This window comes from Chanodichthys erythropterus, chromosome 22 (genome assembly GCF_024489055.1).
Source record: "Chanodichthys erythropterus isolate Z2021 chromosome 22, ASM2448905v1, whole genome shotgun sequence".
Taxonomy (NCBI): domain Eukaryota; kingdom Metazoa; phylum Chordata; class Actinopteri; order Cypriniformes; family Xenocyprididae; genus Chanodichthys; species Chanodichthys erythropterus.
In genome coordinates this window covers 10,316,078-10,328,145 of record NC_090242.1, presented here as the reverse complement: position 1 = coordinate 10,328,145, position 12,068 = coordinate 10,316,078, and the positions used below count along the sequence as shown (strand labels likewise).

The window sequence follows — 12,068 nt, the reverse complement described above, 5'->3', positions numbered from 1 at the left end:
GCCCCGCCCTCATCAGAGAAGAGAAGAGATGCTGCAAGAGGAAGATATTCTGATTCAAGATTATGAGGAACATGAGTTTAACACAATAATGATGATGTGCAGCGATAAATCATTAATAATAAACACTGCGATATTCCATCAAACCATTTGATGCCTTTGGCTTTCATAACTGTATGGATCATTTTGCACGGAGTGTCAGCTGATCAGCGGGTGACCAATCACAGATCAGCTGATGACGTAATGAGGCTGTAAACAAGTACAGTATAAACAGACACGCGGAGCGACTGTCAGCTGCTCTGAACACACACACACACACACACACACACACACACACCATGGACAGAGTGAGTGTTTCTGTTTCTCTGAACCTTTACTGTAATGTGTTTAACTGTAGATCTGTTTCATCATCACTGCTGTGTTATTCTGCTCAACAATTACTGAAGTTTACAAACAAACATCATGCATGTAATATTTTTAGTTACATATTGAAAAGATATTTAATACTGTAATAATAAATGCTGAATTTCTGCTCCAGTTCAGTTCCTGTCAGAAATATTGTGTTATTTCTCAGTTTTGATGACTTTATTATGTGTAAAACAGTCACACTAAAGCATGTGTAGGTCTGATGAAGATTATCAGAGCTCGAGTCAGTCCAATAAAGACTCTTTATTCATTAGATGAACTGAAAACATTATAATGTGGCGTTTCATCTCTCTGAACAGGAAAACACTGGAGGACTTTGGGACTCGGTGAAGAAAGCAGCTTTTGTCATCGGATCTGGACTTTTCTTCCTGGTCGGGTTCAGAAACTCTGTGACATGGTGAGACGTTTTCATTTTCATCATCTTTCCTTCATTTCTATAATCTGATCTGATCTTCTCCTCGCTGTACCTTGCGCTCGACGTGTCCTTCATGATTCTCTCCAGCTGATCATTAATCATTAATGAGTGTGTGTTTGTGTAGGCATCTGCAGAGCTTCTGGGGAGCGTCTGGAGATTTCTGGCAGACACAGTGGACCAAACTTCACCTGGCCTTGGGTGGAAATGAGGCTGCCTTGTTTTTTATCGGTCAGAAGCCGTAAAACTTGTTTTTGACCTTTATGCGGCTTCCCCTCTGGACACTGATCATCAAATGTTCTGGACTGAAGTTAAAAAAAGACACATGTCGAACTTTCACTTGAATAGCAACACTTTGGCAGAGATCACTGTATTCTGCAGCTTTATTTGATGTTCCCAACAATGCAAAGAGCTCAAAGTGTTTCTGCTCAAATATATCAGTGAATGAATCATGTTGTTGTTTGTGGTGTTCAACAGGGACCATGTTGGTGCCGACGCTCTCGTTTTGGTTGTTTAACGCCCTGCTGATGGCGGTCGACATGACAGGAAAGCCCAGCTTCATCACACGCTACAGGATTCAGCCTGACAAAAACAATCCGGTATGATCCTGTTTAAACACTCTGTGTCTGTAAAGACGAGCGTTTATAAACACGTTCCCAACAGAGGAGAAGCTTTGCTGCTGATTTACATCAGAATCTGATATACTGAAGTGCCAAAAGGTCATTCGGTTTAACCGTCCAAAGGCCAATACAGACATTTCATTTGTGATTAAAATATCTTAAAATCTATTAAATGTATATATTTTTATTCTGGCATGATTTTATATCATCATATATCAACATAGTGCAAAATGGTGTTAAAATTATGTGTAGAAGTCGAAAAAGAATGTCCAGAAAAATGAATTTCATTGATGTCATTCGGAGTAACTAATATAGAGGGACCATTTTGGATCAAGTCATGCGGTCAGTATCATGTGACAGGATGTGACATCATTCAGACACAAAGGACCACATGGTCATGAAGCAAAGTAACTAAATCTCTTAAACTATTTGATAAATTCATGTTTTCTCTTGATCATACGCATGTCCCGAAACATCAGGTCATTCGGTGCAGCCGCTATAAAACATGGAAAATGTTGAAATATTTTAAAAACTTGTACTAAATATTAAATGTTTGATTGTCCTTTTGCTAGATATCAGCCTGTTATCATTGTCTGAAAATATCGTTATTCGGTAAAACTTAAATTTTGTTTAAACCAAATGACTTTTTTGGTGACAAATTTTGTCCATCTTGTAAAAAATGACAGAAGCAGTGTTAATTGATTATAAAAAACCACATGATCTCATTATTGACACTTAATAAAACTTCAAAATTAATTATATCTTCATTATGTTTTTTTACACCTTATTCATCAATGACCCATTCACTGTTTGACCAGTAAATTTCTTAAAAACCTTGTCATTACACAAACTGCATGATCTTTCCTTGTTTTGTGACTCATTTAATAGCGTCTCTGATTTAAACATGAAAAGGTGAAAAGTGCAACAACAACAAAAAAAGATGTTCGACTTGATGATTTTAAGTGATTTCTCTGAATAACTTCAGACTGTTTCAGTGAATCAATATTAAACTCTTAATTAAGTGACTCATTTGCAGCACTGCGCAAAGATATTTATGGTGAATTAGTAATATATATGCAAATATCGCTTTGAACTGATATATTAGTGTAAATATTCTTCTTTGGAGTCATTGACGGTGTGTGAAACACTATTTCTGTACTGTAGATCATAGTCGTATCATGAAAACATTGGCCTGTAAAGTGATAACGTTCTGTACTGTCAGCTCTGATAACAACTCCAGCACACATTGCATACATATATAATCTTAAAATGTCGGTCGTAAAAACTTTGTAGTGTATAATAATAATGTCTGGCTGTTAAAGCAAAGAGAGACACTCAATAATAACCTGTTTATGATAAAGTTCAGAGTTCACTGATGACAGCGTCAGTCATTACATGAATAACATGTGTCTGATAATATTAATCTATATGTATGAACAGAGTAACCTCCACTTTAGACATTCTAACTGTTAGTAACAACTTTAACTAGCTCTCATTAGAGTATCAGTCTGTCAGGGTTCAGGTTAGTAGAATCACTTACAGTCAGTGAAATGTCTGTCGGGAGCATCATAATAAAGTGTTAGTAATCTACAGTTAAAATGGCTGACCCCGGACAGGTGGATGCGGGTCGGTTGCGTCATGCGGTGAAGACGGTGCTGTTTAACCAGGTGTGTCTGTCGGGGCCGGTGGTGGTTCTGACCTACATGCTGATGAAGTGGCGCGGGGATCCGTGCGGCCCGGAGCTGCCCACCTTCCACTGGGTGCTGCTGGAGCTGGCCGTCTGCGGCCTGATGGAGGAGATCCTCTTCTACTACACACACAGGTCAGACGTCCACTCCAGACAGTACTGACCGCTTCAGAGCAGCTTATGACAACAGAAAACAACAGAATCAATGATGCAAACTTCATCAGATATCAGAGAAACTCTGCTTTTGCCCAATAGATGGTATACTTTAGTTAAACCACAGTCATGAACATGATTTGCTACTTTTTATGTTTGATTCTCGACTGAATCGTTCCTTTAAACTGGTAAATTGGCGAGCCGGTTCACAGAATCAACTGAATCAGACTTTATGCATATTGAATCAAAGAATCAGTTCGAAATTAATGAATCAAAAAGAACTCAAGCCAGTTCAATCCTCTGAAAACCCGTTCTTTAGTTCAGTGACCCGTCTGGACATGATCTTTGGATGTGTGCCACACATAAACCTGGAAATAAAGTTCAATGATTCAGTTAAATTACTTGAACCGGACAGATTTGTTCAGGAACCAAACATCAGTACTTGTAGGATCTGTTAAAATCCATGTAGAGCATTTGCACAGTATCGTACAGCACATACAAATATCTAATCTTGACTTCAGTGAATATGAAGGGAGTGAAATCAGGCAGGTGAGTTTGGCAAATAGTAGGAAAACTGGCAGAAACGAGAAGTTTACGTGTGTGACCCATCCCATCACACACTGATGGAATATTTTTCACGCTCATCTGCTCCTTTCAGACTCGTTCACCATCCGTCGCTCTATAAGAGCATCCACAAGATTCATCACGAGTGGACGGCTCCGGTCGGAGTGGTGGCGCTCTACGCTCATCCGGTGGAGCATGTGGTAAGATCCTGGCTCTGATGTGGACATGTGACCCGTACTGTGAGTCTGTGCTGAAATCCCTTCATCTGTGTGCAGCTGTCCAACATGCTGCCGGCTCTGGCGGGTCCGATCCTGCTCGGCTCGCACGTCGCCACCACCAGCCTCTGGTTCACTATTGCTCTGCTGGTGACGACCGTCTCTCACTGCGGTTACCACTTACCCCTGCTGCCCTCGCCCGAGTTTCACGACTTCCACCATCTCAAGTAAGTCCGGCGGTCAGTGTGTTGATGAAATGAAGTGAATTTGAACGTTGTTTTGACCTGATTTTGTTAGATATGACTTCACACCATTTTGTTCTTTGATTTCGCTTGAAAAATGTCGGGACATTTTTGATGAAATCCAATGGCTCAGTGAGGCCTGCATTGACAGCAAGATAATTAACACTTTCAGTGCCCAGAAAGCTACTAAACACATTTAAAACAGTCATGTGACTGCAGTGGTTCAACCTTAATGTTATGAAGTGACGATTAACGACTTTATTCAACAATATCTAGTGATGGGCGATTTCAAAACACTGCTTCATGAAGCTTTATGAATCTTTTGTTTTGAATCAGTGGTTTGGAGCGTGTATCAAACTACCAAAGGCTTTATTACATCATAAGTGTTTCGAAATTTCATTGGTTCACCATTGGGGGGCGTGACTTTGGTAGTCTGGTGTTGAATCATACATGCTGAGTAATTCATAAATCCTGCTTACAGCCTGTGTTTGAACTGATTTACATTCAAAAATTGAGTCTAATAAAGAAATTGGATGGGAAATAATCAGAATTCAATGCTACAAAGTTTCAAAGTTGCAAATACCTATAGAAATGTGACTTGGGAATGTTAAATTTCTGTACCAACTGTTCGAATGATGCAAAATTTCCATCAATAAAGTTCAGACATTGAGACCACACCCTTTCTTGCCCAAACCTCAAAAGCATCGTCCATCATTGATGGAGCAAACATGTAATTTTTAGCAACTGGTGCAGCCTGTGATAAATCGTTAAGGAAAAACTGATTCCAAATTTTAACTGAATGTATAACAACTGGATTAGAAGTCAAGCTCTAGATTGGCTGTGTGAATGGTATTTTAGAACACAATAAAGCTGCTAAAGAGGTAGACCCAACTGAAGCCCCCCTGCAGAGTCGACCAGGCAGAGACAGTGATGTCATTCCTTAACCAGAACAGCAGTGCCCTCATGTTGGCTGCCCAATAATAATACGTGAAATTTGGAAGTGCCATCCCTCCTTTTGTACGAGGTCTCTGCAGTATACTTCTTTTAATTATTGGTATTTGTTTTGTTCAAGATAAAAGTCAATATCTGATTATTTAATTTGGAGAAGAAAGATTTTGTTTAAAAAAATGGGAAGCACTGAAAGATAATATAAAAACTTGGGCAGAGAAGGAGGTGGCCCCATTCGCTCAAAATCTTGTTTTAAATTAGTTGAAAGGTGGGTAGTTGGCCCCATACAAACCTTTATACTTATGCGTAACCCAAACCCCAAGGTACTTCAGTTTTTTAATGGTAATTTTGAAGGGAACTGAGCGTAAGGATAACAGGCTGACCCCATCACCAACAGGCATTAGTTCACTGTTCTGGATATTAACTTTATAGCCAGATATTTTGCAGAATTCTGTAAGTAGAGTCACCAATTTAGGAAGACTTGACAGGGGTTGTGACGGGTATAATAACATGTTGTCTGCATAAAGCAAAACCTTATGTTCCAATCCTGCCCGCTGAATACCCTTGATATCAGCTCTTTGTCTCAAAGCTAAAGCAAGTGGTTCCACTGCGACTGCGAATAGAAGTGGGGACAAAGGGCATCCCTGTCTCATGCCACTTTGAAGCTCAAAATAAGCAAATATATTATTAATAGTGCGCACAGTAGCCAGCGGAGACGTATATAAAAGTTTGATCCATATGATCCATCCTCCAGTGTAACCCCACTCCACCCGGTCAAATGCCTTTTCCGCATCTAGTGAAAGCACTACCTCTGGTGTCGCGGGTGAAGAGGGGCTATAAAGAATATTCAAAAGTCGTCTAATGTTAAAGAACGAATAACGATTCTTAATAAAACCCGTTTGGTCAGGTGATATGACGGAGGGAAGCGCTCCCTCTAAACGTCGTGCGAGGACCTTGGAGAGCACTTTAGCATCAGTGTTTAGAAGGGAGATTAGACAGAATGAACTGCACTCAAGAGGGTTCTTGTCTTTTTTTTTAGGATTAATGACATAACTGCCTGAGGCATGGTTGGTGGTAGGATTTTTGATGAAAGCAACTCTTCAAAAACTGATAACAATAAAGAGGAAAGCTGTTCTGAGAATTTTTTAAAGAAATCTGTTGGAAAACCAACCGGTCCCGGTGATTTGCCTCTCTTCATAGATCTAATTGCTAATGATATCTCTTACACCGTGAGGTTTTTTCCAATTCAGCAGCCCTCACTGGGTCTATAGAGGGGAAATGTATATTTTCAAAAAAAATCTTCCAGCAAATGAGAGTTGGCACACGAATCAGAAGTATGCAGTGATTGATAAAATTTTTTAAACGGGAATTAATTTTTAAGCTATCAGTATTTTTAAGCCCTGCTAATCATTGTTTACAGGAATGGACTGATTGGCAATACTTTGCCTCAGCTGATGTACAAGTATTCGTCCAGCCTTGTCCCCATGTTCATATCACATATACTGCGATTTAGAAATGAGACACTCAGCCTGCCTTGTTGACAGCAGATCAAACTCAGTTTGCAATAGTATATGCTTTTTCATTGTATCTGCAGAGGGCAGATAGTCTAGTTCTATAGGATCTAGTTCCAGTATTTCACCCGCCAACTCCTTAAGGAAGTGTTAATTTTCATATTGTGCAAATAAAAATAAAAATATCTGGCCCCATAAATATGCCTCAAGTCACTCCCATATAGTTGAAGAGGACATCCCTGGCATTTGGTTGATCTCAAGGAATGATGTAATCTCAAAGGAAAGGGTTTTAGTAAAAAGTAAAAAGAGTCTCCAGGGATGGTAACATAACATACACATTTTCATAATTAGGGGACCATGATCACACATAACTATAGCTCTGTAATCACACTTGGTAATGAGAGGAAGAAGTCTTTTATCCAGAAAAAAAAATTATCTATACGGTAATAGGTGTTATGGACAGAGGAAAAGAAAGAATATTCTCTGGAAGTAGGGTTGCGAAACCACCAGACGTCAGAAATGCCATATGATTTAAGAAAAAGTTTAATTGAACGTGCTGATTTAGACGGGAGCTTTTTTGAGCAAACTACGGTCTAAGACAGGGGAGAGCGTACATTTCGTGTCACCACCAAGAATAAGGTGGTGTGATGTCATATTTGGTAACCGAGAAAAAAGATTGGAAAAAAATGCAGGGTTATCCCACATGTTTCTTGATAAGTATGGCAGCACCTCTAGCTTTTGAATGAAAATTAGACTGATATATCTGTCCTTCCCAACTCCCTTTAAGTCTGAAATGATCCGTTGTATTTATCTGTATATTTATTTTATAAAACAGGTTCAGCGAGAGCTTATCGGCATACGAGAGCGCCCTCCAGACTTAGTCATAGTTCCACACAAATTACATTTTGGAAAATGATTGCAATGCAGTTTGTGCACAAGTCTGGAATAGAGATCAGCCAAAATAAAACTAAAAAATGGTTTCAAAATATGGCCAGTTGACAGGAGCATCTCTAGTTATAAGAGATCTGGTAGTGCAGTAAAACATGGTTTATAGCTGTGAGGTAGAGTTGATCTGTGCTGTTGTCCAATCAATGAGCCTTTCAACTATGCTCTACATACAACTCATGCAGTCACCTTTGATCTCACGAGATAACCGCCAAACTCTGGAAAGCTGTATTTGATTGTTACATGATGCTCACATGGAGACCTGAGTCAAAACTCTCAATGTATTTGATCTTCAAATTCTGTCCCCACCATATCACTCCATATCGCACCCGTTTACAGTTATTTTGTGCAACCAGCTTATAAGTAAAGGATCGCCTCTTCTTTTTTGACATGCAAAAAATCTATCAGCCTTATGTGCTTTCTTTGACATCAAATAGGAAGAGTGAGCCTAAAGTGAAACATGCACCATTTTGTAGCCCATTGCCACACTGCATGACTTCATAATAAAGGCACTTGCTTCAGTGATCGCTTATAGGCTGAATTAGATTGTGATTATGTATATATGCCATTTCCTTTGGTGTTCCATTGAAAAAGCAATGTTTTCTAGGAGGAAAACCAAAGGCAACACATTGAACCTACTACACAGTAAAACCTTGTTACTTGCACCAGTTCTTGCGTGACCTCTAACTCTCTTTCCCTGCAGGTTCAATCAGTGCTATGGAGTGCTGGGTGTGCTGGACAGGCTTCACGGGACCGACGAGAAGTTCCGTAACTCAAAGGCGTATGAGCGGCACACCGTCCTGCTGAGTCTCACCCCGCTGAGCGAGAGCATCCCTGAAGATGCCAAGAAAGCACAGGATTAAGCTCACTGAGAGAGAACAGAATCCACGTGTTCCTGTTTACTCTGCAAAGCTACTTTAATTGCGTAAGAGTTTTGTAATCGATCTGGAGTATGGACACACACTCCTGCGTTCAGGATCACAGTGTGAAGGTTCAGGTTATTCAACCTAAATCATTTCACTAATATATCAAGACTAAGCTAATTTACTGTTTCACACTTCACCTTATCTGAAGCTGCTCTATTCGATGTTTGGGATCAGGGTTCAGATGCTGTTTGATGCACTTGAATGACCAAGTGTCATGTACAGAGATGATCCTTTCCTGTATAGTCCTTTTTATAGTTCTTAATCTTCTGTGTCTGTGTTCTCATATTGTCAAAATAGCACCGACATTTATACAGTTGATGATTTTAATACTTCTGATCAACGATGTATTTTAATGCTGAAAATCTAGTGATGGTTCTTGGAAGTGAACTGTTGTACATGTGTTCATCTACTCTTGATGTCAGTTTTCTCAATCATTAAAATGAACCTGCTGTACTGAGTGTGTTTGCATCTCTAATAATTAAAATAATGGCACATGCTGTTCAATTTGTCCTCCGGAAACCAGTTTGTATGGAGAGAGAAACTTCATACATAAAAGATTATGTATGAAGTAGTACATTACCACATGGGCCTGGACCCTCCATAAGGTCACCGGGGCCTCGTTTTATAAATGTTGATCATACAATAATTTCTCAAATCTGTGATTCAGAGAACGAACTTGTGAACTGTAAACACTGCGTAAGCCTCTCTTCCAGATATGAAATCTATAAATCGCAAATCTTGAAACTGTGCGCAGCTGAATGGGTTCAGATATCCTCCTTGTAAACAGCCCTAATTAATGTCATTAACATATAAAAGAGCATCAGCCAACGTCCAAATCCTTTACTTGACAGCGGTGAGCTAGTCATACTGACTTTGGAGTCTTTAGGACAAACTCTACAGCGCCACCACCAGTCCAATTCTTATGAAAATAGGCACAGATGATCTTTGGAATGAGCCACAAAGAAATGTCTGAACATATAATATGCACTATAACCATGACCTGAAACTTGTCACGGTCTGAAAAGTCATCTGATCAAATGTGAAGTCATTCCCTCAAACACGTAACAGTTATATGAACAGTGAATTCATTGATTGAATGTTTTTTACTGAGCCAAAAGCCAACAGAGGTATAGTGAGGAGCTCAGCATGGTCATGAGAATCCAATAGGAGTTTTGGGTTTGAGTCACCTGTGGCCGGAACGACAAGATTCCAAATGGGATCATGAAATCCTAGGAGAAACGGCTCGAATGCATCCACAGCTGATTCAAGCCACCAAATTATGGCAAAATACATGTGGCCCAGATATAGCTAGATACCCGAGACTAATCAACATCAATAGTGCTGTTCATGTTGACTTTGAAATGGCCAAAAACAGAGTTGCTCCATTAAAGGTTATGTCATTTTTTTTTACTGTAATAAAGCATGAAAATAGCACAACATGTTAACTTCAAATTCTTGTTTCTCCTACAAACAATGCTGTTTTTGTTTTGGTCTGTGATCCCAATTTACCCAATAGTGTTTTGAAACCTGGGTTGCCAGTTGACAGAAAGCATATTGAAGCCATGAAAGCCAGCAAACAGATTCTTCCCAACCTAAAGATCTGTGGCATCTGTCTAAAAACTTCAATGACTAAAGGTATATTAAGATGCGTTTGAGAGATGGAGACAACTTAAAGCTTAGAAAGACTTGAAACGAATGCCGAGTTGGCTGATTGTCTTCGCAGGATGATCAAGAGACTCCACTCATAGAATAGCACTTCTGTTTTGAAATGACAACATGATTCAAAACTCGCTACTACACCCAAATTCATTAAACACTTCTCTTTTTCAAACAGCCTTAAAAGGGCTACTGTATGAATCCTGAAGTTCAGTCATTGAGCCCCAAAACAAAAGGACGCCAATTCAATTCAATTCTTTTTCAAAAACCTGATTCCTCGCTATTTAGGCAAGTCTGATCCCTGCTGAAAAATCCAGCTCAAACCAGCATTAATTACATGTTAGTCCAGGCTAGTTTCTAGCTGGTGGACCATCATGATCATGCTCAGCTGGTGTAGCTGGACCTCCAGCACTCCTGCTTTCTATTCTGTAGACCACCAAACCAGGAACCAGCATCTAAACCATTTCCTTACGTTGGTGACCAGCAATGCTAGATTTTTCAAGAGGGACGACAAAATAGTAATTGAAGTCAAAACTCAGCTTGGAAATGAAGAGATTTCAGTGGAGGATCTTTAAACTGCAGAGGCGGCTTCATCCAGCAACAGTCATACCAAGACGAAATTAAATCTCTTGAAGAAAGAGCATCCCGTTACAAGCCCTGCTAAAGAAATGCAGCATTGCCAGCATATGGGATGTTTTGCATGAATGTTCTGCAGCATGGGATGCATGTTTCTTGTCTCCAGAATGGGAAGCGGAAGTTCTGGTATCTAGCTACACCAGCTCAGTTCTGCTTGAGACCAGCACTATACCAGCTCAAACCATCATAAACCAGCCTGGACCAACACGGTGGATTATTCAGCAGGAAAAACTAGCAATATCTACACATTTGACCTACTAAACCTACATTATTAAACTGACCTGAGATCAGTTAAACCCATATATTAGACACTGGTGGTTCAAAGGTTCACGATCAGACATTAGAAACCAAGGGTTGAAGTGTTATAACATAAAGCCTGAAATCACATGACCAGGCCAGTTTGATATTTGCAAGAGAAAAAGTCAGACAAATTCAGACTTGTTTTCTCGCTATTGGAAGTTTATCTCACTTCCAACTTCCTTTCTTGTAATTCTAAGTTTAACTTACTATTCTGACCTTTTTTTCTCAAATGTGAAAAACATGGAATTGCGGAGAAAAAAAATTGCATTTCTGGCTTATTTTCTATTACATCTCGCACATCTGTCTTCTCCACAATTCCAAGTTAACTCGTTACTACACCCAATACCTAAGTTTACCTCACATTTCTGAGAAAAAAAAAGGTCAGAATAGCAAGTTTTTGATTTCTCTCTATATTCCGGTTATAACTCGAATTCTACTTCTCTCATAATTGCAAGTTTATATCTCGCAGTTTATATCTGACTTTATTTCTTGCAATCGAGTTGCAATTCTGACTTTATAAGTGACACATGCAAGTTTATATTTTACAATTCACAACACTATTTTCTTGCTATTCTAAGTTTATAACTTGTTTATACATTTTTCATCTAAGTTAATTCTGTCTACAGACCTTTTTTTTTTCTCAGAAATGAGATACAAACCTGGAATAGTTAATAGAAAAGTTGCATTTCTGACTTTTCTATTATCTCACACATCTGTCTTTACCACAATTCAAAGTTTATAACTCGCTACTACACCTGAAAAAGACGTTTCAATATTCCAATTATAACACAGAATTCTATTTTTCTCACAATTGCAAGTTTATATCTCGC

At 39.2% G+C, this 12,068-nt stretch overlaps 1 protein-coding gene across 1 annotated transcript; it reads left to right on the top strand.

The window, feature by feature from the left end:
* Positions 1–247: 247 nt before the first annotated feature.
* On the top strand, positions 248–9,132 carry LOC137013175 (fatty acid hydroxylase domain-containing protein 2-like). Its single transcript, XM_067376808.1, has 8 exons — positions 248–344; positions 723–820; positions 963–1,066; positions 1,313–1,434; positions 3,072–3,277; positions 3,954–4,059; positions 4,135–4,301; positions 8,424–9,132. Exons 1-8 carry the CDS (start codon positions 336–338, stop codon positions 8,581–8,583), a joined length of 972 nt encoding a protein of 323 aa, XP_067232909.1. The 5' UTR covers positions 248–335; the 3' UTR covers positions 8,584–9,132.
* Positions 9,133–12,068: the final 2,936 nt, after the last annotated feature.